At 35.0% G+C, this 26,199-nt stretch overlaps 4 protein-coding genes across 5 annotated transcripts; all 4 read right to left on the reverse strand.

Moving 5' to 3' along the window:
* Nucleotides 1–6,988: 6,988 nt before the first annotated feature.
* Nucleotides 6,989–8,881, reverse strand: LOC17886885 (RING-box protein 1a). The gene is made up of 5 exons (XM_006292011.2): nucleotides 8,650–8,881; nucleotides 8,496–8,546; nucleotides 8,349–8,408; nucleotides 7,317–7,388; nucleotides 6,989–7,225 (listed from the first exon to the last, which is right to left on the reverse strand). The coding sequence occupies exons 1-5, from the start codon at nucleotides 8,774–8,776 to the stop codon at nucleotides 7,188–7,190; spliced, it is 348 nt and encodes a 115-aa protein (XP_006292073.1). The 5' UTR covers nucleotides 8,777–8,881; the 3' UTR covers nucleotides 6,989–7,187.
* A 1,262-nt stretch (nucleotides 8,882–10,143) lies between these two features.
* Nucleotides 10,144–16,278, reverse strand: LOC17885147 (L-arabinokinase). The gene is made up of 29 exons (XM_006293173.2): nucleotides 16,211–16,278; nucleotides 15,374–15,539; nucleotides 15,171–15,278; nucleotides 14,998–15,066; nucleotides 14,822–14,905; nucleotides 14,658–14,734; nucleotides 14,477–14,543; nucleotides 14,349–14,406; nucleotides 14,206–14,273; nucleotides 14,070–14,132; nucleotides 13,932–13,985; nucleotides 13,746–13,848; nucleotides 13,562–13,671; nucleotides 13,362–13,481; nucleotides 13,190–13,246; nucleotides 12,925–13,076; nucleotides 12,692–12,842; nucleotides 12,539–12,622; nucleotides 12,339–12,455; nucleotides 12,139–12,272; nucleotides 11,976–12,057; nucleotides 11,822–11,909; nucleotides 11,618–11,757; nucleotides 11,465–11,541; nucleotides 11,210–11,386; nucleotides 10,975–11,140; nucleotides 10,800–10,871; nucleotides 10,506–10,709; nucleotides 10,144–10,416 (listed from the first exon to the last, which is right to left on the reverse strand). Exons 2-29 carry the CDS (start codon nucleotides 15,500–15,502, stop codon nucleotides 10,291–10,293), a joined length of 2,937 nt encoding a protein of 978 aa, XP_006293235.2. The 5' UTR covers nucleotides 15,503–15,539; nucleotides 16,211–16,278; the 3' UTR covers nucleotides 10,144–10,290.
* Nucleotides 15,454–18,468, reverse strand: LOC17887518 (cold shock protein 1). 2 transcript variants are annotated; one of them, XM_023782644.1, is made up of 4 exons: nucleotides 18,030–18,468; nucleotides 17,759–17,953; nucleotides 16,211–16,983; nucleotides 15,454–15,539 (listed from the first exon to the last, which is right to left on the reverse strand). In XM_023782644.1, the coding sequence occupies exons 1-3, from the start codon at nucleotides 18,399–18,401 to the stop codon at nucleotides 16,249–16,251; spliced, it is 1,302 nt and encodes a 433-aa protein (XP_023638412.1). In that variant the 5' UTR covers nucleotides 18,402–18,468; the 3' UTR covers nucleotides 15,454–15,539; nucleotides 16,211–16,248. The 2 variants fall into 2 exon arrangements, with proteins under 2 accessions (XP_023638412.1, XP_006292441.1); XM_006292379.2 differs by lacking the exon at nucleotides 15,454–15,539 and having other exon boundaries at nucleotides 16,074–16,983.
* Nucleotides 18,469–20,771: 2,303 nt separating this feature from the next.
* Nucleotides 20,772–23,545, reverse strand: LOC17887137 (DNA-directed RNA polymerases II, IV and V subunit 10). Its single transcript, XM_006292218.2, has 4 exons — nucleotides 23,458–23,545; nucleotides 22,186–22,244; nucleotides 21,148–21,242; nucleotides 20,772–21,047 (listed from the first exon to the last, which is right to left on the reverse strand). The coding sequence occupies exons 1-4, from the start codon at nucleotides 23,491–23,493 to the stop codon at nucleotides 21,022–21,024; spliced, it is 216 nt and encodes a 71-aa protein (XP_006292280.1). The 5' UTR covers nucleotides 23,494–23,545; the 3' UTR covers nucleotides 20,772–21,021.
* Between the last annotated feature and the right edge of the window lie 2,654 nt (nucleotides 23,546–26,199).

Here is a 26,199-nt window from a genome sequence, read left to right on the forward strand (position 1 = left end):
GACGTGTAGCTGAGCCTATATAAGCTCATTAGATTGTTCATTTGTAATCACCCCTTGATCAATTTAAAGTAATAGAAAGTATTCTTCTTGTCAAAGTTTGAGTCTTTGTCAATCTTCTTCTTTAGTTCTTTGTGAGTGAGTCACTTAGTTCTTTAGAAACCTGCGGATTAAGTTTGTTGTGTGATTCAACAACCTTCATTCGTCCATTGATCGAGTGAGTCGATTATCCCACTGATTGAGCGAGTCAATCACCTGAACTATCCCCTGAACCACCCATTGATTCACGAGAGAGTGCTTCTGGCCAGCTCGTGAATTCCACCTTCCGCAAGCTAAGCTTGGAATCTCTTGATCATCAAGTGATCTAAAGTTTGGAGTGATTCCAATCTTGCATCATAAGGTATACCAAAGATCGTGTAGGATAAGTCTTGTGTGGCCTAAAAGTTCTCCTATTTTCCATATGCAGCTTTGGAAAACGTCCTCATGAAGGTAAAGGAGAGTTTCCTTATCTTGCTCCAAGTAGATCAATGACCTTGATTCAAAGGGTGGTCTAGACTTGGGTCTTCTCTTGGGCTGTTCTCCTTGGGTTGGGGCCTTGTGGTGAATCAAATGAGTGTGTGGGCTCCCTTCATGGATGATCCAAGTGTTAGAAGGCTTCAAATCCTCATAGCTCGCAACCTGATGTAGTTCAGCCAGTCGGTCAGCGAGTAGTTCAGCATGCTTGTCAGCGAGTAGTTCAGAATGCTTGTCATCGAGTAGTTCAGCATGCTTGTCCGCGAGTAGATCAGAATGTACATCAGCTATCATCTTTGAATCATATGTATGGTGAATGATTCCTTGATGACTTGGTGTTGCCTCATTAAAAACATTTCTAGGTAAACCCATTGGGACAAACCCTAGATAAGGGAAAAAGAGTGCAACAGTCATATCCCAACAATAAGGTGAGTTGACTAGCTGACTTTTGATCCTTCTTGAACCATTGGACTTCTTAAGGTTAATACCATGGTGAATAATTAACCATTCGCCTTGAACTTGATCAAAACTCCATTTAGGCAAAGATTTCCTAAAATGCTCCATGTAGACCGATTCGTTGTGTGGACCGATTGGTTTGAGTTGCTCCCGGTTGGATCTAGTTGTGATGTCCGCATCATACCCTCTCCCTTGAAAAAGTTTCGACCTCGAAACTGTACAATTTGCACCAAGAGAAAGCAAATTAGCTTTCATGCGATTTTGAGAGTTCAATGTCTTACCTTGGTATTGTTGTGGCTTTATGATGCATGGTGCATCAGGTGGCTCTCCTTTGAGCAAGAAAGATAAGATCACTCCTTTGTTTTGATCTAGTACAACGGTTGATGGTGTAACGTGTTTAGCTCCTTCTCGGAGTTTTGCTTGAGCTTTGCAATCCGGTGGTTCCTCTTTGATTAAGAAAGAACTTGGGACTCTCCTAGTCTCCAATAGAGATGGTGTGATCACCAATGGCGCTGGTTTACTCCGGGTCTGATTTTGATTCAAGCGTTTCTTCATCTTCGATGACTCGCCTTTAGGATCCTCATTCGTACCTGCAATGTTGTTGACACTTTTGGAAAAGAACAAGTGCATTAATACAGTCATGGGACCAATATAAACATGTAAAACAAGGATGGGCTGAACCATTTCTTTTTCATAAAATGTATCAATAAGTATGTCACAAAGTGAATCAACTAATCGATATGATTTAAAACAAGAAACTGATTCCATAAGTTTATTTAAGATACCTACGTTTTTGTCATAGCCTTTAAAGCTTAAAAAGTTCATAATCACATCATTCAAAATATTATATATAAACCGAAAGAATGGGTTACTTACTTGATATGGTGCTTCGGTGAGTGTATCTTCCAAAATCAACAAGGTTGATTGATTTGATGACTGGTCCGGTGGTTCTTCTTGCAGTAGAATTTTGTTGGTGCTAACTTCATCATCTTTAGTAGCTGGTAAACACATCTTAAGCTCTTGATTTGGATGCATGTTATCACTCTTTGCTAGTTTCTCCGTTTGCTCCACATTCAATATCCTTTGGGATGTGGTCTCTTGCTCATCATGATACTCTTCTATGGTACCTGTATCTTTCTGGACACTTAAGACTAAAATCAAGTGCATTATACTTGAAGTATAATCATTTAAAACAAAGTCTTTGAAGCTACGATTACTTATTAAATTATTCCAATATCGAACAAGATCATAGGTTTCACTTACTATGATACCATTTACGGTGTTTGGCATTAACTCAACCTTAATGAGTGTGATCTCAGAAGAACAATGAGATGAGGTTGAACATAGTTGTGCCTTCACACGTGCTTCAACAGTTGCTTGCTCACACATCTTATTTTCGAAAACTTGTGATGACGTTGTTTCCGAAAGTTTCTCTTCAAAGCTTATATCATTCTCAACTTCCCTTGGGGTTGTTACATGGTGGTTTAGTTCGTCAGCCTTTTCATCCATCATATGACTTAGGCCTGCATCAATAACCTTGGGCAAAGACAAGTGCATTAATCTAGAATTGGGAATTTCTAAACTTGATTTCACTAGACAATCATTTGAGTTCGATGCATTTGGTTTTAACTCTATTGATGTGATATGTTATACATGTCGTCCAGGGCATGATGCAGCAAAATGACCTCTTTTATGACATCTATAACATGTTGGTTTTTTTGTTTTTAAACAATTAGAAGACTTACCTTGCTCGGGTTTGTCTTGCGGCTTAAGTGAAGGTATTGTGCTTGACACTTCCCTTTCACCTGTACCTTTCTCATTCTCCTTGGATGAAAACAAGTGCATCACGTGGTCAACTTGTTGATAAACATTAAGCTTAGAAGTTGTGGCACTTACCTTGCAGGTGACATATCCGCGTTTCGGTTGGAACTAACACGTTGATGTGTTGTGTTCTCTCGGCTTGGTTCCTTTGAGGAATAAGTGTTTTGACCGGGCTGGGATAGCTTTTGAGGTGCATATCTCTCCCTCATAAGCAACTTTAGTTGCCCCCACGTTTTAAGTGATGGTTCCTTGTACCATACTCTATCTTTTTCCTCTTGGTTCCACCAACGTTTTGCACTTCCCATGAGTTGTTCAAAACAATAGGTTAGCTTCTCTTCTTTGGAAATGGAATAATACCTAAAGTACTTGTCCATGTTGATTTCCCATTGTAGATAGTCTCTTTCATGTCCTGCAAACTCAAAACATTCAGGTCCAAAATACTCATAACCATTGTTTAGAGATAACCTGAATTTGGTCTTGTTAGTACGGGTGGGATTGGATAGCAACGGGTCTCTTCTAGCACCATGTTTTAGCTCGCCTCCTCTTAGCTTACTGGTCCTTGCGTCTCTCTCAGCTAGGGGATCACGTCTACCACTTGGATGTTTTAGCTCGCCTTCTTTTCGCTTAAGATAATCATCTTTTCCTGAAAATGACATAATTCGGGTCAATGGAGATTTTGAACCATGGCTGGAAAAATTATCATTAAATTTAATCCATGGTTTAGAATAGCCTTTATTGCTATTGTATGAGTCAGGCGATTCTGGTTCTGGTGCTTCATGGCCTGGTTCATCTCTTGAATCAGAAGCTGAACTATCATCTCGTCGCCACGAGATCGTTCCATAGTTGTTTTCCTCATCCGACGTGACTTGATAGGGCTCTTCTCCTTGAAATTCTTCATCTGAGTAAAACTCAATAAACTCCATATTTGCTCTGGTCTTCGTGATAAAAGAATCTTGCGCAAGCAAAAGAAAAATGTATCAAAAAGTAAATCAACAAATAAGGAAAATACTTCAAAAAAATAGAAATGAATATTTTTTATAAAAAAATAAATCCGAAAAATTCAAATAACAAAAGGAAAAATTCAGTTTTTATTTTATTTTCTGGTTTTATAAAAATAAAATACGAAATTAATTTACAATAACAAAAAAATATGATTTTTATGGCTTTTCTTTTAATAAATCCGAAATAAATAAGAAAATGAAGTAAAACAATATATTTTTTTTTTGTTAATGAAATACTGAAGCAAATAACAAGATTAAAGCAAGGAATAAAAATTTATTTGATTTTTTTATATAAAATAAAAAATAATAAGAAAAACAGAAAAACAAATATAGGTTGAAAAGATACAACCTTGCGGATAAGAGCTTTTGAAGCTCTGATACCAGATGATACAAGATTGGAATCACTCCAAACTTTAGATCACTTGATGATCAAGAGATTCCAAGCTTAGCTTGCGGAAGGTGGAATTCACGAGCTGGCCAGAAGCACTCTCTCGTGAATCAGTGGGTGGTTCAGGGGATAGTTCAGGTGATTGACTTGCTCAATCGGTGGGATAATCGACTCACTCGATCAATGGACGAATAAAGGATGTTGAATCACACAACAAACTTAATCCGCAGGTTTCTAGAGAACTAAGTGACTCACTCACAAAGAACTAAAGAAGAAGAATGACAAAGACTCAAACTTTGACAAGAAGAATACTTTCTATTACTTTAAATTGATCTAGAAGAAACGGTAGAGAGTTTAGGTAATGAAGTAGAGATGAAAAGAGAGGAGATATAGAGCTTAATGGATAAGTAACTGAAAAAGTGTTACGGAGAAAGAGAGTTGAAGAGAATATATAGAAGTGAAGCATCTAGAGGAACAAGCATTGCTCGAGGAGAATATTGCAATGATAAATTAAACATATCTAGGTATGATCAAAGAGATTAGAAAGAGTGAAGCAATACTACGCGTGGGTATATTCGATATAATTTTGTGAAAACTATTTATGATTGACGATTAATGAATTAACTACTCAAAAAAACATCGTCCATCTAAATTTTTTAATTCGAATTTATATGCTTTTCTACCATAACTTAGTTTTATGTTTCATAAATACTCATACCAAATTTCATTAAAAAACAAACAAAGTAACTAACCAAGATATCAACAAATAATAAACAAAAAAATAAGGATATCAGATTGTGGTTTTTACCTTAGCATCATCGACCTAACATAATCTCCAATTACTATATTTTAAGAATTTCCCGATCAGAGATCCCAATATAGACAATACTCCTATTACATAAACCATAAAAAATAAAAATAAAAGTTAGAATTACACTAAACAATTAAAACACAGAAAAATAATACAACACTATTAAAAACACAATTATAATCTCGAATGGAATAAATAACATAAACAAATGATAAGCAATTCAAATCATGCAAACAATTCGAAAAACGCAAAATACAAAGAAAATCATATTATCAAAAATATGAGCAACACCAACAGCAAAAAATAAAAATACGAAACTAATGTAACCATATAATTATGTAGAGGTCAAGACTCTATATTTATAGTTGAATTTTTAGGGCTAATAGTCATAATTATCCAACTTAATTTTACTTTTTAAAAATAGAAAGCTTTACTCAAACACAATATTCACAATAAATTTTGAAATATTTTAACATAAGAAATAAACAAAAAAAAATCAGTATTTTCGTTTTTAAAATTAATAAAACTTCAATTATATATTTTGATTAGTTTTATATCATTTATTTTTTTTGATTGAAGATTAATGAATTAACTACTCGAAACAACGCTGTCCATCTAAACTCCTAAACTCGAAGTTAGATGCCTTTCTAACGTAAATTAGTTTTATGTTTCTAGAATTCTCATATCAAATTTCATAAACAAAAGACAAACTAACTAACCAAGATATCAATAAATAATAAACAAACAAACAAACAAATAAATATATCTTCCTAGCATCATCTCCAATTCCTTCATTAAAAAACCTTTCCCCATCGAAGATCTCAATATAAACAATACTCCTTACATAAACCATTAAAAATTAGAATTGCAATTAACAATCAAAACACGGCAAAAATAATACAACACTAAAACACAATTATAACTTCGAATAGAATTACAAACTCATAAATGGGTGATAAGCAACTCGAATGATAGAAATTATTCGGAAAAACGCAAATACAAAGAAAATCATATTCTCAAAATATGAACTACACCAAAAAAAAAAGATTTTTTAAAAAAAAGTCACAACTACGAAACTAATAGAACCAAGTACTAATTTAGAGGCCGAGACTCTATATTTATAGTTGAATTGTTAGGGATAATCACCATAACTATCCAACTTGATTTTAATTTTTAAAATAGAAATTTACTCAACCACAATATTCAAAATAAATTATTAGGTAATTTAATTTTAAAAAACTCAGTATTTTCGTTTTTAAATTTAACAAAAATTAAACGAATTTTCATTTTGATTATTTTTATATTATTTATTTATTATGAAAATGAAATATTAAATTTAGAAATATTTCCATATTTTATAATATATCTTTATGACCATATATCTTATTATTTTCCTTTTTACTAAAAAAACTTAATAAAGAAATTATCGTAATTTCAAAATTGTTAACTAATGAGATGTCTAATTATTATTGGTTGTTTAAAATCATACGTGGACACCTTCAAAAACTTATAGCCTCAGCTTTTATATAGTATAGATGTGTGTTGAATATTTTTTTTGGTAAAATTATGAATGTTAGAGTATTCCGGATAAGATCAAAAATTTCGGATATTGCTATCAATTTCGGATAAAAATCATCAAAATCTTTGGATATTTGGCACCAAGATCGGGTTTCAGATATATCCAAAATTAATCGACCCCGAGAGCATCCAATCGGAATCTAATCCGATATTATAAAATACCCGCTCGAATTTTATATCTCTATATCCAAATGTCCGGGGCTAATTTAGACTCACAGGAATCTGTATGAATGAACACGTTAACAACTAATTTCTAATTTTTTCTAAGATTTTCATATACAGTATACCAAAAGTTGAAAAACTTATCTTTGGCTTTCTAAGTTAATCAGATTAGTCAATTTAGAATTGCAAGCTAATTCTGTTACTCTATATGTCGCAGTAGCAGGAGAATCATGAAGAGTCGCCAAAAAGAGATCAAACTTGTAGCCAAAAGAATGGAGTTAATGTATTTAATAATTGAAACTTAGTTTGGGTCGGAGATGGTCTTTTAACAACAAAGGTTTCATTGAGCACACAATTGTTCAAAGACATCTCAACAGATTCAGGCAAATTTAAGAGAAAACTGCAAGTCATAGAGAATCATATACGGCAACAAAGGAAACCAGTGATGCGAGCTGTAGCTTTAGTGACCATATTTCTGGAATTCCCACTCGCTGTTATCTGTTAAAAACCGAGCAAGAAGAAAAAACAATGAGAAAGAGGATACTGACGAGTAAGATGAGCTTGTAGATTAGAGAGAAAAAAAACATACCCAATGGACACACTTGACGAGTCTTGAGCCATCTGCTGATACAGTGGAAGTGAAAGGCATGGTTGCAGACACCTACAAGTCAAACAATGTCACGATATTAGACGTTAAACCTAGAGATGTCGACTTTTCATGTATAAGCATATATTGACCAACTGTGGGTATATGATGACTCAATCCAACATGGCTAACACTATAAATCCAGAGACATGAGACACATCATAACCAAGATAACTCCTGCTATTACCTAATGCAAAAACAGCAACAATTTGCAGAAATATATCTAGTTGATATATGTTATCTTCCACAGTAATTTAACTCAGCAATGGGCTAAAAGTTAGTTCTACTATAAAGAAGTGATACAGAGGTAATGAGGATAAAGAAACTATCAGTCTCAGTTTCAAGCTTGAAATGGAGAAACATATACAGAATGTAATTGATCCAAAACCGTTCTCATCAGAGAACCAAGAGCATACAAAAAAGTTCTTGTCTGCTAATCTTTCCTATGTTGACCATATAATAACAAATTTCGCACAAGCACCAACTCATAAATACTCATGAGGAATGTAACAATGACAGCACAAAGTTCCATGTTTTTAAGTAAATACATTCTCATCACATTCAAAAAAGGTAAGGACTACAAACTGGATAAAGCACTACAAACTGGATGAAGCACTACCAAGTAGATGAAGCACTACCAAATATGAAACAACTAAAAAGTCAAAACATTCAACCAGCAGATTAAACAGAGAATGAGAGAACAACCACAAATGAAACCAAGTAGCAGACAAAAGCTAACCTAACTCTATTCAGAAACAAAAACTTGCCTCTCTTCTATACTAGTCACTGTTAACAAACCTATTCAACTAAACTACTGAAGTGCTCACTGCAAACACAAAGATAAGTAACACAAAGATAAGTAACACAAAGATACAGAGTAAGTGGGTTTTACAAATATACAAAGCTACAACCAAAATCTGGATTCAAACAGATTCAGCATTCAATATAACTACAGAAAGAACTGAAGAAACTTACCCCAAGCAACAGTACATTCTTCGCTGGTAGCACTAGCCTGATTAGCTTGACATTCAATACCTAAACAATCACCAAAACCATAACAAAGAACTAAGCATAAAAGTATCCATCAAGACTGATTAAAAAAACCATATCTCAATAGCTTACACAGATCCATGATGTGATTCCTACAGATTGCACAGTTATCAACAACGATATCTGCGAAATCAAACAAGAGCGAATCAAACAAAAAACCCTAAGTAGAAGCAAAAAAAGCGAGACGTATCTGAGAAGAATTAGGGTTTGATTCGTTAATTCATACCCCAAGCCCAAAGAGAGACGGCGCTCCACTTCTTGATTTCAAAGCGTTTCGATTTCTTTGACGGAACGGTGCTGCTAGAGGCTTCGCCGGCGGGGGTCATAGGAACGTCAGAGTCGAGAGTAGTCATTGATCTCTCTCTCGTTGATCGGAATTGAAAAATTAGTTACGGAGGATTTGGGAAACCCTACAAACGTGAGAATTCTGAATAAATTGAGAATCGAGAGAGAGGAGAGGGATTTATAAGTTTTTCAATTCCGATTTCTGATTTGGAATAAACTAATTTTTCTATTTCTTTTGGGGTTTGGGCCAATTTGATATCTTTGAAAAATTACTACCAATTATTTTGAAAAAAAGAAAATTAGCAAAAGCATCACATTTTCTCACAAAGTGATTAGTTTATTGGTTTGTTAAAAAAAAAATATATATATTAAATATTTCATATTTTATACCAAAACTATATTTTTATTCTAAAAAATCATTTTTGAATTTATTAAAGAGAAATACCCTCAAATAACACCAAAATATGTTTTATGGACAATAATAGCACGGGAAAATGGTAAAAGTCGACCTAAACTCTTCATCAAATATGTTTTCCTACCCGACTCGAATACCCTGTATTTTACAACCTAAATTGGTAAAAAATTTAAATAATCAACCTAAACCATATCACATTTGGTCGATTTTAACCTCTCGTCAAATGGTGTTAACTTGGCTTTTAATGGTGTCGAGTCAGCCGACCCGTGGTGCATACGTGCCAACGAGATTTGGTAAACGGCGTCATTTTGTTCAGTTTTCTCTATTCTCCCAAAATCATTCAAAACTGAACAAAACAATGTCGTTTAATAGATATCGTTTCCACCTATGCGCCACAGGTTGGTTGACTCATCATCGTTAAAAGCCAAATTAATACCGTTTGAACAGAGGTTAAAATTGACCAAATTTGATATGGTTTAGGTTGATTATTTGATTTTTAACCGGTTTGAGTTGTAAAATACATGGTACTCGAGTTTGGGTAGGAAAACGCGTTCGGTGGAGAGTTTGGATTGATTTTTGTCGTTCTCCATAATAGCATACACTCCGTAAATTTATAAAATTTTTACTAATTATTACAATTATAATATTTTCAATAATTTTCTAGGATTTTTTTCTAAGGTTTGGGTTGACTATTTTACATTTTGGGTATAATTTTTAGTGGGTAGAATTTATTGAAATTTAACAAAATGAATATTTAAAAAATGTATCTTTTATTTGCGTACATAGAAAATTTAACAAATGCGGTTTACAAAAAAAAAAAATTAACAAATGCATAGTAAATGAATCCTCTAGAAAAAATTAAATTACATAGTTGAACACAATTAATATTAAGAAATTCATATTTTATACCTAAACTTATTTTTAGTTTATTTATTTAAAATGTTAATAATATTTCTTTAGATATTTTAATTGCTTACATAGAAAATTTAACAAATGCATAGTAAATATGAATCCTCTAGAAAATTAGTTAAACACAATTAAAATTTAATTTGCCATATAATTTCGTGTATAGCAAAATGGATGCAAGAATTCGTCTTTTTGGCTTCTTTTTTTTTAGTTCACATAATTACTTAGTGACATACATAATTGCCTCTTAAGTTTTAGAAATTAAGTAGAAGAAGTAGGAGCAGAGTTCTTGCGTATCTTCAAATATCCAAACTTGCCAGCTCCTGGAGATGAACCTTCAAACACATAAGGCATAAACCCTGTTGCTTCTTTGTACTTTCTCTGAATCTGCAAATTCATGAGAACACATCTTTAGTTAACGTTTTGGTTCTATCTCAAAGAATCATGTGATCAATCAAAGTTTTGATTCTTTTGACCTGAAGAATCTGTTCACTGCTTCTCAAACTACTTTTTCCAATAACGCAAACCGTACCACCGCTGCCACCTCCAGTGATTTTGGCCCCGTAGAGAGTCCCGTTCCCGGTTTTAGAGCTTTTCAAATTCTCCATATTCTGCACTAATTTCACTAATCTGTCTGTTCCATCAGAGCCAATTCCACACGCGCTGTAGCTATCGTGGCACTGCCAAGTAAGCAATGTGATTAACGGTTAACTTAGTAGCGGAAACTCGATCACAAGAACCGCGTTTGCTTTGTAAAAATATTGATTTACCTGGTACATAAGCTCCCCAAGACCTATGACCTGTTCTTCTGAGGGAGTTGCTGTCAACAATGCTTTGAAAGCCTGAGAGAAAGAGAGAGAGTGATCATTCTTCTAAGCTACAATTAGATTAGCTGTAAGTTAACATCATCAAAATGAATTTATATATACAATTAGATTCGTTCACCTGGACACGGAAATTCTCATAAATTGGATGTCTCGTTGGGGCCATTATGTCGTATGTACCTTTTCTGTCAATGGTTGTGACAGAATCCCCGTGATCATTATACTTTTCGATGAATTCTTCTCCAGTGATGGACTGTGGGAGCTTACTTGCGTAGAGAGCTTGAAATCTGCAAAATATTGAATATGGTCAAATTGTGTAACACAGGATGTTATATACATAGAGGTATTTATAGTACCTATGAGGTGAAAGGTTGCATAAGTAATCCAACGAAGCATCGGATTCAATCAACTCTGAGCTCTCCTCTTCAGCCTCTTCTGAGTTGGATTTAGTAAAAGAAGATGCAAAAGATTTTATCATTGTCTTACCAATAAAAGCTCCTATCCTCACAGAACCATAGTCTGAACCACCAACGCTGCAGCGTATCGAATGTGTTAAGAATAAAATGTAAAACTCTCACTTGCATTTTCTAAACAAAGAATGTATACAGCACCTGTGTCGTATTCCAGAATCGATTCCCCAAAATCGAATGTGAGATGGTATTTCAACAAGGCCTAGTATCTCAGCTGGCTGCAGCAAGTAGGAACCCGGTTATTAGTCTTATAAGAAGAATCATCTTTTTGAAGGAAATGAAGAGAGAGAGTACCTGACAGATCATAGCAAGAAGCTTGTTAGCTTCTCCACAAGCAGAAGCCATCTGATCCATCACTCCACAAGGTGCTCCAACAACATAATTCTCCACCTTTTGGCAAAGCAAAGCCACATCTCGCGGAGATATTTCAAGCCCTGCACATTCAGCTCAATGAATCATCTACTCCCTAATTAGTTGTTGCGGACAAATTGTACTAACCATGAGCAGCAGCGACAGCAGACATGGTAGCAACTTCAACTGAAGCAGAGGAAGATACTCCTTTGCCTTCAGGAACTGTTGAAGAAACCTGAAAACGTGTATGTAGCTGAGTTAGATACAACGCAGTTCATGAAGTTAAAAAAAAATTTCTTACCAGTATGCTTATGCTGTCTTCAAATCGAACACCCATCTCCCTCATTAGTACCAAAATTGTACCTGCAACATATGCCGCCCACCTAGAAAAGGGACTCAATGTTATAATATCTCATAACTTTATGATAACGTATCTGAAAATGGGGAGAAAGAGATGAACCAACTTCTGAGACGGATCTCGGGAAAAGTAATGGCAGGATTTCTCATAGGATATTGGTTTCCCATCCTCTTCCATAAAATCAGACAAGTCCATATCAAAAGTTGGCCCTCTGTTGCTCAGTTCAGATCCAAATGAAACCTGAAAGTTCAAAAAACGTTATAGAGAAAAACAATGTTGAGTTAGAGAGTATAAAGAAGAACATACAATTTCAAGTATGGGAGTGTCTCTTAAATGATGTCGTGCTTCAGCATGCTTCCAGAGTTTCTGTTTACTAGGATGATTCCTCTGCACAGCGGCATGACATGCCTCTCTCGTAGGCATCTAACCAATAACAGAAAACACTCTTCTGTTACAAGATGCATAATTAATGCCAATAAAAGATCAATCTTGAAGATGGAACTAACCAGCAAGACAAGACTTCCAGAGTAATCAGCAATGCCTCCCATTACATCAAGTCTACCGGGTGCTCTCGCAACAACAATATCTTCCTGAATGGCAACACACACTATCAGTCTCTATAAACACACAAACTTCAATAATCCTATTATGGAACAAACCTCCCAGTTGAAAAGTGCGGCAGCAGCCAAATGCTCTCTTTCTTGATGATGGCCTCCTATTTTAGCTAATGTTGCCAAACTATCCAAGAAACCAATTGTATCAGAAAGGCCAAGGTGATCTCCATGAAGAATTTCAAAGCCTTCTACAAACCTGTTAATAAAACACATAAAAGGTGAGTCAATCCACCAATTAAGTAACATTTCAAAAATTACAAATCCACAAGGAAACACACTTGGAAGACTTCTGCGTCTGATCAACCGAATGAATCCCAGCTTCGTTTCCAGCGACTTGATACCATTCGGGAACTGAAAGATCTCTTCCTGGAGCTCTTTGTAGCTGGAAGCCTAATATTATTGCATCCCTTAGTCTCCTCGCCCCGCTAAGCTACATTATCAAGGTGGATACTGATTAGTGTTACAAATGAATCACAAACTAATATGATTTTCATCTATAAGAATCTAAAGTCTCGATAACATTTTCTTGCTTGTATCACTAACATTGAGTTTGGAACGCTTCTTCCCCATTGCTGTGTCCTTCAGTATTTTAGCTGCCACCTGAATTTAGAAACAACCAGGAGCAATGACATCATCAAGAGGAAAAATTGAGCTACTATCATATTACAGTACAAAAAGGAATGGTCTGCTAATATGAAGAGTTTGCACAGTCTACCTCACCCCCATCAATGCCTCCATCGTAACATGGTTTCAATGTAACTGCACGCTCGAGATAGGGCGCCCAACATCCAGCCAGAAGATCTCTTCTGATCATTTCAACTCCACCTTGGTAGTACTTTAATGCAAGAAAGAAGAATTTTCAAGAGAATGGAAATATATAAACAAAACATACATGCAGACTGTGTATATTATAACCTCAAGCATCTTTCTCAAGAATGGTTCTTCATTGAAGTAATCCCTTCGCACAAATATGAACCGTAACTTGTATGCAAGTGCTTCACTCACAGTTCCATATCCAATTTTTCCTGAAGTTTCTCGCCATTATTAGCCATGAATTAAGATAATCAGCACAATGTTATAGTAAAAGACTCATAAATACCTAGCATGCAGTCTGAAGCAGCAATCACATCAGGCGTATAAACATCTTTTGGAAGTGCTATGAAATTTGGGGGAAGGTCCTGTTTAGCAGATGCTCCACAAACCTATATATGACGTTATCATTTTTTTATCTTGTTTAAAAATCAATCAACAATACCAGAACGACATAATGGAATCTCGATATTACCAGGCATAACCAACCAGCTGGTAGATATTCCTCCTTCAGTGTCCAACCAGTGGGCTGCAAATCACAACAGCAATATATTGTAAACAAAGAACTCAAATTTGAAAATTGAGATTAAAAGCTACTAGAGAATTTGCTTACTTGCCCACCAAAGTTAAAGATGAGTAGTTTAACATTGTCTGGAACTCCAAGCTCTTTCCTCACCTGACACGTGAATGAACTCGGTTAAAACTGACAAAAGACATGTCTTTTTTCAAGAACACTGATGGAAACCAACCTCTTGTCTAGATTTATGCAATGGCCTCACAACAAGGGGAATATCAATAACATCATGGAAAGCAGGCACTGTATAAGAACAAGATTGGTTTTGTTTTGGTATGTTATACTGATACATTACTGGAAAATATATGTATAACTTACTAGGACAGTATCCAGGGAGGCGTATAAGAAACTCGCAGTGCGAATAATCCTCAGCTATCTGCAGAAATTATTATCGATGAATAGAGAAAAACAGATTTTAAGCTTATTGTATCATTAAAAGAGGTTACCTGCCAAACAATGGATCGGTGATGGTGTCCCGCTGCCATCACATATTCTGCATATATGAAGTCCCAACTGCAATGATCACAATTTAAAGTTATGAGAAAACTAATTTTCTTGATATGTATCTAATGTACCATAAAATACCTAGCCATTCTACCAGTAAATCAGCCTAGCAATTTCACTGACCTGAAGTTGGTGACGCAAACAGAGCGGATTCCGGCATCTGCTGCAGCACGACAAGCGATCGGGACAACATCTGAGACCTGATGGGACCAATATTTTCTTATCTAATATAAGACCAACACACTCAAGATCTATACAACATTATATTGAATGAATTTCTGAAGTACCACAAGGTTGGCTTTGATAGACTTTAGCCACTCAACCTCAGTGTCTAAAATAGAGTCTCGAGGTTCAACTGCAATCTCGCAATACTGCAAATTTGACGAAAAGGATTGATTCAGCTAGTCCCCCAATGGTCTAAATGAGAAAGATGAAACATCTAAGAGAGATGACTGAAAGAGACCTTCTCCAAGGAAGCACGACGATCTACGGTTAAAGCATCAGCTTGTACAGATCCACTATCCAACAGTACCTAACACCACCTCCATACATTTTTTTTTTTCTTAAATGAAAGATCATCTTTGGATGTATCAGAATGAAACTCAGAACAAATATTTCTATGAAATTACTAATTACCTTCCGGATAAAGAGATTGGGTGAGTGAACCTCCATGGTAAAAACAAACTCTGGAGCAGCAGAGACAACATGAACTTGATGTCCAGACGATATCAGATGCCGAACCACCTTAGGCCATTACATAACAAAGAGAAAGATAAATTTTAAGGGATCAAGAATGCTATGACTTATGATCTCAGGCAAATAATATCAAGAACTCTAACCTCGACAACACGAGTGGCATGACCAAAGCCATGGCCAGTAACGTAGTAAGCGAAAACCAAAGAAGACCGGGATGAAGCGGAGGAGGATTCAGACACAGACATTGGAGCTGTTTGAAGCAAAGTGGGCATTGCACAATCTTAAATCGACCAATCTATAGTTTTGATTCTGAAGAAAAAGAAATGATGTTTTGATTTGTTTGGTTAGCCATAAATGGAAAAAAATCAGAACATGATAAGATAAAGCGAAATGGATATGAGTAAGCGTTACATATGCTAAATCTGGAATCTACCGATTTATTCTAACAACTTAAATCTTCTCTGTCCCTTTTCTTACGTGTTGTAGGGGAAAGCAAATTTATTTTCTTGCAATTTTCAGTTTTTATGATATACTGAAAAATTCTTATTTTACACACTTTGTTTTATTTAATACATAATTCTTTTTTTTTTCATTTTGACCAATAAAGAAAAAGAAACATGGCGTCAAGTAAACTCGGAAAAAATATCTTACTTCTTACATATTGTAAAAAAACATTATTATTATTCGATAATTATGAATTTATGAATTTATGAGACCTTATTTTTATTGATATAACATTTAGAGGATGACATTTCAACCAAAAACATGTGTATAACGGCCCATTATGATTTAACAGATCAGTATTTATTTATTTAACTCCAAAGCTTTTAATAAAAAAGTTAGGAAAACAAAAACAAAGATTTATAAGATTGAAGACAGAGCAAAAACGATGGTCCATTAGACATGACAATGTTGTGGTTAACTATAATAAAAGAGACCTAAAGATTTGTATAAGACAGATGAGCACGAGAAAGCCTGACCTAGTACTGCCTCTGTCTTTTCCTGGAGTATTTATGGTTTAAGCAGCATTGGTGCAATCTCTTGCCCAATGTCCTGGTTTCCCACATTTGTAACAATCTCTAGCTGAGGTTGTGGACTTTGCTTGTCCTGACTGAAACTGTTGATTCCCAGATTGACCGGTGCAGTCTCTCGCCCAGTGGCCTGGCTTTCCGCATTTGTAACAATCTCCAGCTGCGGATGGAGATGTGGACTTTACTTGGCCTGATTGAAACTGTTGATTACCAGACTGACCGGTGCAGTCTCTCGCCCAATGTCCATGCTTCCCGCATTTGTAACATTCTACACTTGAAGAGGAGGACTTCCCTTGCCCTGGTTCATACGTCGGATTACCAGATTGAGCAGTGCAGTCTCTCGCCCAATGCCCTTGCTTTCCGCATTTATAGCAATCTCCAGTTGCAGATGTAGACTTTAGTTGCCCCGTTTCAGGCAACAGATTGCCAGACTGAACAGTGCAGTCTCTCGCCCAGTGACCTTGCTTTCCGCATTTATAGCAATCTCCAGTTGCAGATGTAGACTTTAGTTGCCCCGTTTCGGGCAATGGATTGCCAGACTGAACAGTGCAGTCTCTTGCCCAGTGTCCTTCTTTTCCACATTTATAGCAGGGTGTGCCCGTTTTTGCAGTTTGATATCCTCTGGTATCCGATTCACATATGTTGCTGTTATTGGTAACACTATATGTCGTAGAGGCACTGACTGAATCATCATTGCACCATTTGAAGAAACCACAAGACCCCTGCCATTAAAAGTAAGCCATGAAAAAATGAACATACACTCAGAGCTATGCAACATACTACATCAACCATCGTTCAAAATATAGATTTGTAATTCAATTGTTCACTTATTCTGCAAAATATACATTGGGAATTCAATTGTGTCACTTATTCCAGAGATGGTTCTTGGCACTAAATGTACGGAAAGAACCTATGAACTGACTTTCAATTTGCAAACATTTGTGTTTCAAACAAGGAAAAATAAAGCTTCGGATCACCATTTCAGTTTATCGAATAAACTCTTGAAGTGCACATAAATTTATCAGTATACTTGAAACCGAAAAAACTTGGTTATCATTTCAAGTTTGCAACCAGAGATAACATAGAGTGAAAAACAAGAGGCAGCACTTATAAGAGAGAACCAGTATCAGAGCTCTACCAGAAAGACAGCGAACCAATAATTTTATGTTTCAAACTCTTGATCTAATAAACCCCTGATCACCATTTCAGCTTATCTAATAAACTCTTGAAGTGCACATACATTTATCAGTATACTTGTAATCGAGTATACTGGTTATCATTGCAACCAGAGATAACATAAAGTGAAAAAAAAAAAACAAGACTCAGCACATATCAGACAGAACTAGTACCAGAGCTATATCAGAAACATAGAGAAAGGCCTCACTAACCCACAATCCAGAAGCACAAATCAAAAAACGTACAAAAGATTGCAAAGTCATGGCTAAGCTGATAATAGATAATACCACAACCAACCATGGAACAAATTGATAAACATACCTCAAAAACAGGACAGCGATAAAACTGACGGCCAACGTTTTCCCCTGTTTTAGCAGTAAGAACACGGCACAAACCAGCACCACATGGACATTGATGATCCGGGAACTTAGAATCATTATTGTTTCCATAACTATGACTAGTTCCAGAAGACTGAACCGCATCACACCACTGGAAAAACCCACAACCTCCGTTCTCCTAGTGATGAAACATTGTAACATTATTTTCTCACAGGCATTTAATCAAACACTTAGGAAGCAAAGAAAAAACAAACCTCTCTATTGGGACACTTGTAGAATTTGCGACCTGGATTCTTCTGTGTATTTGAAGTAAGAACCAAACAAAGACCTACTCCACAGGGACAACTCTTCTCCGGAAAATCCAGTTCACCGGCGACGCCTCTTTGAAAATCGCCGCCGGTGGAAACAGCGACACCGCGTGATTTAGATTCGGGATTTAACGGACTTAGCTGCCATTGCTCGCTTTTGCTTCCTTTTAAAGCCGCCATGTATGGTCCCTCCGGTGTAGAAACCCTAGGGCGTTTCGCCGCCGCTTCAGCTTCAATTGCGGCGAGTTCTAGTAAGAAATCATCATCTTCTTCGTCTTGTTCGTCAAGAGATACGACCTGAATCGAGCTTCTCTTCATAGTTTTAGTGCTCTCTCTCTCTCTCGATTGATCTACGCTACGTGTTTGTGAAATTGTTTTGCTTTCGAGTTTTTTTTTTTTTTGATTTAGTGCTGAAGAAGTTTCCTGGTTTTTTTTGTTTTTTTTTTTATTTTTTAACAACTGCCACGTGGCATACACACTTTTGTTTAGATTATGTACTTTTTTTTTTTTTTTTTTTTTTGGAAAAAAAAAAAAGATTATGTACTTTGGGTTCGAATGGTAACAGCGGATTTGGTTGTGCGGGACAAATGATTTGATAGTGCGGTGCGGTTGAACTGCGGTACATGCGGGAAAAACGCAAATTGATGATTTTCTTTTTTTTTTACAAAAACGCAAATTGTTCAAAAATAATGTGATTGGTGTCAAAGTACGGTTTTGTTTAAAAAACTGATGAAAACCGCTTTTTCATTGTTACCATTCACTACCTTTGAATTGAAACTGTCATCTACATAATTTGGCTTGAAAGAAACACACTAGAATGAAAAATTTGTTCAAAAGTCATTCACTAATTATAGTATTCGAAACACTTGCTCGTGACAAGGCTCAAAGGTACTCTTTAATTGTATTTGGAGGATCGATTTTTTCTTTCTGTTAAGTTTATGTTTTCATACTAAGATTTACCGTGTGGTATATTGCAAGTCCATATTTTTATGAAGATGTGGAAATATCCATAATCAAAATTTTATTGGTTTTTATTTTTTTGGTGACAACTGAAATATTAACATATCTTTGATATATAGTAATATTGTTTTTAATTTTGATTAAGATAAGAATAAATGAGGATTCGTTTTGTGATTTTGGGTTGTAAATTTTAATTTTGAACCGAACTATAATACATATTTATAGAATTAACCATAATGATTTGAGATAAATAGTGTTAAAGACATTGGGTTTTTGGGAAATCAATTGCATAAAATAATTTTATCACAAAATGTACTTCAAAAATGTATGTAGATTGGGGTTGTTCATGATGGAATGCTAACATCAAATTTAAAGCATTTTTTAATATAACCACACTTTTGTCACTCTAAAAAAAAAGTCATCTCTTCAATCATATATATAATTAGAAATTTTTTTTTTAATTACAATTTCTTATATTATTTCGGGGGAAATAACACTGTATACACACAAAAGAAGTTTTAATTAACTCTATGGCATTCTTTTTCATAATTTGGCATGCTTTTTTTGGAAAACTTTAGCCTTGGAGTCTTTAGTTAGCTGATAACTGAGTTAGCACAATAAACATAAACTTATAGATACATAAAATATGTTATCATGGTAATTCAAATAAAAAAATAATTAATAATAATACATAAACTTATCAGATAACTATACATACAATTTAATAAATAATATATGATGTAAAAAATAGCAAAAGTAAGAAATAGTGAAGAAATGATGGGAAAATTATAAACAAAACGATGATGTGGATGATGATATTTCCAATGTGGTGATGATTGGAAAGAAAAGAGGTGTAGTGTTAGCGATGGTTTTATCCATGGTGGTGGTGATGATAATACCGACTGTGAAGATTTCGTATATGATGGTCATAATTGAGATGACATCCAAGAAAACACAAAGACTAAAGCACAACGACGGTGTTTAGATTCATGCGGTTGTGATTATTTTACTTTTTGTTGGGATTCAAGTTGGTTAACAATCAAATTACCGAGTTAATTCAAATCTTATATGAACGATTATAAAATATGAATAGCAAATGTAATATTTTGTTAATTGGTTCACTAGAACACATATTTAGATGTTTTGTATTTGACAAAATGTGAAAATGTGGAAGATAGATGATGAGACAATTTTATGGGAAACAGTTTATATATTATAATTTTTTATATATTTAGTTATGAAAATCTTATAAACATTTTCTAGTTTTATTATAATAGTTGATAATCATGTATATATCTTTTATTTGATTATTTATCAAAATAATCAAGTTAGCAAACGAATAGTATTTGAAGTTAACACGATAAATGTATATTTATCATATAATGTAAATAATATTTGAAGTTAATCCAATAACTAAATAAAACATCGACATTTATTTTATTATAGCGGTAAATAAATTTGTTTTCAAGTAGAAGGACATTATTTTCCAATTATATAAATTGGGGAGAGATAACTAATTATATAAAAACCATGTATATAGTCTTAGACCATGGGCATTGCAGGTCCCATTGGTTTGTCCCACTAATTTTTTAATGTATATTTTACATGTAGGACAATTGATTTATTTTGAAGGTTGAGCATTGGTGTATTTTGGTTTTTTGTCCCACCATTATAAATATCATATATTTTGTTTTTTAAATAATTATTTAATTTGAATTACAAAAGGAAAAACATAATAAATATTGGATTAATATTAAACATATTAAAATTACAAAGTTACAAACAAGGATTAAGCTTGTAAACATACAATAAAGACATTAAAAACATTTTACATAAGCATAGAAAGATTTTACCAACATTTTATTGATAGACATTCTTAGAATTTTGGAAATTAATCTTCATTATCTTGATATATATATATATATTGATATATAACCCTCTAAAGAGGAAAACTCTTCCACCAAATTTGCATCCGCTTCTAACTGTTGTCTGATTTTTCCAGAGCTGCAAGAAAAGGTTTGTGGGTACCAGTAAATAAATCGAAGAACACAATAGCGTCTGAGTCAAAAGAGACACAAGATATGATAAAGTTTGGAGAGTGTACTGTTATAGTTGAGAAGCTTCTCAATCAGATCAACATGAGTCATTAGCATACGCCTGCAGCAGTATCTGACTAGTTGGAGTGCATCAAGTGCGTCCCTGCAAAATAAAAAGGATGTTGTAACTTCATACCTAATGAGGAGCTTAAACAAACAAAAAAAAAAGAGCCTAAACAAAGAATGTGCTCTCAAGAAAAAACTATGAAGCCAGAAGAAATGCAAAACCAACACGGATTGAATATCAAGACACCAGGGATGGAAAAAAAGAATCATAAGTCATCGAGTCTTCATTCAAACTTATAAATGGTCGAGACAGAATCTACAAACTAAACAAGAAAGGCACAATAGTCTCTTTTAGTAAACACATAAACAGCAGATCATTCTCTAAAGCCTTTAAAACCATTAATCCTTGATTGATTTGCATAACAGCGTAAGTGGTGTTAACTAATCACATACTTCACGTATAAAACCATTCTCTAAAGTACGTACTATCGTGTATGATTGATGGTTAAAGTTAAAGATACAGCATGTTGTGATTATTATGTGATTACTGTTGTTGTACTTGTACGTATAATGTTTTTCAGTTTTTTTTTCTCCGAATTACATTATAATTTACTGAAAATTAATACATTTAGAATAACTTAAATACTAATGTTCAAACAAAGTACTCTATTATTCATAGAAAATAAGATTACTCCTATAATAATCATGAAGATGGGCACAAGACTAATCAAAAGACATCAAGTTTTACTTTCTACTTCTAACTAAACTACTGGTTGGATGCCAAAATCTGGATAGGCACATAGAGATTATATAACAGGCAGGACACAGTCTCTTTTAACGAAGACATTTAAACATAAACAGAGGATTATGATAAGGTAACTCCTTCAACAACAAATCTCTTAGTTATTCAATTAGAGAAGTGGTGCTAACTAATCTCAAAATTCACAAATGATCCGCCTAGAAAACTCAAATAAATTACACTCTTTTCACACACACACAAACACAAAGTAGGAATGAATAGAGGAAGAAGTGAAGCTTACCCTTCAGTGTAGTCAAGCTGGAGGAGATCAAGATACTGATCCCATTTGTTTCCAATCACCTAAGCAAATCACAAAATGAAAGCTTCTTAGTAAAGCTCAATACTTTTCTTTCATTACTCTATAAAGAATAATCTAATCTCGACCCAGCCAGTAAAATCGGACAAGCTAGAGAGAGCCAAATTTAGAGTAACAAAAACCCTAAAGAGAAGAAGTAAAACCCCCTAAAATAAGACCATAGCGAAGGGGAAAAAACTTACCTTTGGGGAAAAAAACGAAGTCGGGATCCTGGATGTGGAGAAAACTCCTTAAATACAGGCCCCAAGCTAGGGAATTTTGCAGAATGGAAGTCAGAAATGGCCTCAAAACATCTTTCTGGTTTGATAATTGGTGCTCCCTTGGGACCTTACACACGACTCTTGGAGATCGTGGTTTCATCGATCTTGGGATCAGTCATTCTGCTACCGTAGCTGAGGCACTTCGTCACCGGAGACGTCATCATCGTGTGGGGTTTTTAAATCAGGTCGAGGTTGAGTTGGACCAGTTTCGTAATGGACAACTGGGTACGGCTAATGATGTTGCTCTTTGGCGTGATCTGGGGGGTAAATATCGACAAGAGATTTCGACGAATGGTCTAAGGGAGTTTGGTTTTCTAATTCTACTCCTAAATATGCATTCATCACGTGGCTGGCCACTCTCAATCGCCTAACCACTGGTGACAGAATGTCGGCATGGAGCGGCGGAGGTTCTTCACGTTGTGTGCTTTGTAACGATCCTTGGGAAACTAGAGACCACTTGTTTTTCTCCTGCCCTTACTCCTCAGTCATTTGGAGGAATCTAACGGGAAGATTATTGCAAGCGCGATACACAACAAACTATGGGGATGTTCTCTCCCTCATGTCAGGTAGCTTTCTTCAACCAAACGTCTGCTTCATCATTAGGTACGATTTTCAATCCACTCTTCATTCGCTTTGGCGTGAGCGGAATGGTAGGCGCCACGGTGAGGCCCCAAAGCCTTCAGGCCAGCTCACAAAAATGATTGATCAAGTCATACGAAATCGTTTATGCACTCTCACCCCCTCAACGAAGCTTCAATATCGGAGACGTTTTCCGAGTTTGGTTAGCATCAAGATATTAATCAATTTTAGTTAATGCTTTCAGTTCAAATCTTTCAAATTTTCTCAATTTACAGTTGCATATAATGTAAAAACAAAGGTTTTTTGGTTGAATAAATTTTACATTCATTCAAAAAAAAAAAAAAAAAAAAAAACTTACCTTTCCACAAGTGAAGCAACGAACAGGGATAATCATCTTCTTGGTCGTTGGTCTCTCTTTCTCTCTGCCAAGGATTTTTAGGGTAACTCTTTTGGCATACAAAGAAGAACAAATAAATTCATTTTTAACTCTTTAAAAATCACCTCTACAAAGAAGATCAACCATAATAAATAAAAACCCCCAAATTTTCTTTTCGGATTTACTATTCTTACCGATTAGGGTTTGCTTTCCGGCGACGCTTAGGGTTCTGCTTTGCCCAGAAGATAAATAAGACGGAGAAGAGGACGGAGCTGATGATTGAACCTTTCTTTCGCCGGAAAGCCGAGGTCTATTTAAATCGGTTCTTCACTCGCCTTTGGTCGCAGTCGAGAGAGTCGAGAGAGAGAGAAGAAGAGGAGAAAAGAAAACGATCAACCCCAAAAAAAATTCTATACCCACTTAACTCACGACCAATAAGCCCATGACACGTAGGCCGAAGGACCAGCTTCAATTGTCCCGTTTTTACGAACGTTTCTTCGGTTATTGAGACTTTTAGATTTAAATTAAATCATGAAAAAGGTTGGGACCATGGCTGAATACGCCGATAATCATGCTCTTAGACCATGTACATCAGCATACATAGCCAAAGTCCCACCTATTTCTTTTCTCAAAATTAAATTAAAAAAAAAATTTGAAGGACGTACGTAGAAACGGGACGGTCCTTTGCCTTGCTTTTCTCTATTCGCGGGCCTCACTGACACGTGGCGGCCCGCAATTTGTTACCTTTTTGTTTTTGTTTTTTTTTAAAATCTAAAAAAAAAAGAATTAAACCTTTTTTTTTTTGGGAACAAAACCAGTCATAATCGATGCCTTTGCTCTTAATTCTTTAGTCTCATGAGTATACAAATTTAACTAACCCTTATTTCGGTGTATACTCTCAGTAGACAAAACTTGAATTGAGAGGAGGTCGTTTTCTCTCGAAACAAACTTCTTAAGGTTTTTGTGGATAAGTTAATTTTCATATGGTTTATTGGACTTTGCTAAAAAATCGCCTCGCAAGGAGGCAGCTCATAAACCTCTCCTTATCTTCTAATCATCTAGTACATGATGGTAACATATATAAGTTGAGATAGGAAACTGTCTCTTTTTGCTGGTTTCTAGAATCATATGTTGGGTAGATGTGAGAAATAAACTAAAAAGAATTTTGGATTAATATTTTAATTTTTAATTTTTCAATCTGACTAAGCAAATACAAGGACTCTGCAAAATAGAAATCATTGTTTTGATGTTCCACACATCGTTAGAAAGGGTAACTTTACCACACATGTTATCTTGTCTGCATAAAAGGTATGAATCTTCAACCTCAAGCTGCATGTACAAATTAATTGTAAACATAAAGACACAAACTTGTTAAAGTATCAAATCTTTTCCCTAATTTTTCAAAACTAAGAGTTTACCATTTGTATGACCATGTTGTTTTTAAATAATCTAGTACTTGATCTTCCCTTGTGGATTTAGGAAAATGCAAAGAAACCGTGGAGTTTTTTATATTTTTATGTGATTTTTAGTGACATTTTAAAACTATAAAACTATATGGTACAACAAACATAAAACAAATATTATATTATGCTTCTCAAATTATTTTAGTTTGATCCCTAGTTATAAAATCAATGATAAAAAGAAAAAAATGGGGGAATAAATTTTACTCATAAACATTTTTATATAATATAAATAATAATAAATATTATTAAAAGTATTATTAAAATATTAAAAATGTCGGATCCGGATATCCGAGCTAAAATTTTCCACTATTCGTATCCGGCCGGATCCGTTATTTCACTATCCAGATCCGGCTCTGTCCTATCCGGATATCTGGTTTTTCGGAGCGGATCGCAACGGATCTCGGATCAGATCACGGATCTCGGATAGATGGTCTCAGGGCTAACACGGGTTATTGGAGGGCTTATTAAACGGGTTGGATCGGGGGATACCATCTCTGTTTGGACGGACCCTTAGACACCCTCCCAATTCCTGAGACCAGCTTTGAGTAACATGTCCCATGTGGATCTGTCTTTACAACTAAGATATTTAATTGATTGTCAAAAAAATTTTGGCGTTTGGATGTGCTTCTTGAGCATTTTATCATACAGCAAGACGAGGATTCTTCTACAATGGGATCGTCAAATCTCCGACAAAGTTTTTCTCCACTCCATTCAGAAATAGAAGCTTTGGTGTGATGAGATGCATGATTGGCCATGACCACTGAGACGTGGTGTTTTTTACCAACTATTCAGACATGGTGAAAATGGTGTCTTCGCCCTCCGAGTGGCCAACGTTCTCTGTTTACCTAGATGATATCGCAGCTGATAGGAAAAAAATTTCAACTTTTTCTTTCTCTCTTATACCAAGAAATTTGAATGTAAAAGCGTACTCTCTGGCATGCAAGGTTCGTACCAATCCTCATCCAGTAAAGTATGTAAACGTACAAATGTCCCGACAATTGGTTTTTTTGAGTTAATCTTACTATTGTTGACCAAAAAAAATGACATATGTCAAAATGAGGAGTGTCACTTACCAACTTCTTAAAGCATGTGTTTAGAGAAAACCTTAATTTATTATATAAGATATATACAATTTTTTTACACTAATCGATGAACATGTAAACGTAGCTTGGTGGTAATATGCGAGTGTTATATGACATTAGGTTATGGGTTTTTTTTGCATTAGATTATTATCAGAATATCTTGTATTTAGAAATCTAAT

Source organism: Capsella rubella, unplaced genomic scaffold, assembly GCF_000375325.1.
Source record: "Capsella rubella cultivar Monte Gargano unplaced genomic scaffold, Caprub1_0 scaffold_5, whole genome shotgun sequence".
Taxonomy (NCBI): domain Eukaryota; kingdom Viridiplantae; phylum Streptophyta; class Magnoliopsida; order Brassicales; family Brassicaceae; genus Capsella; species Capsella rubella.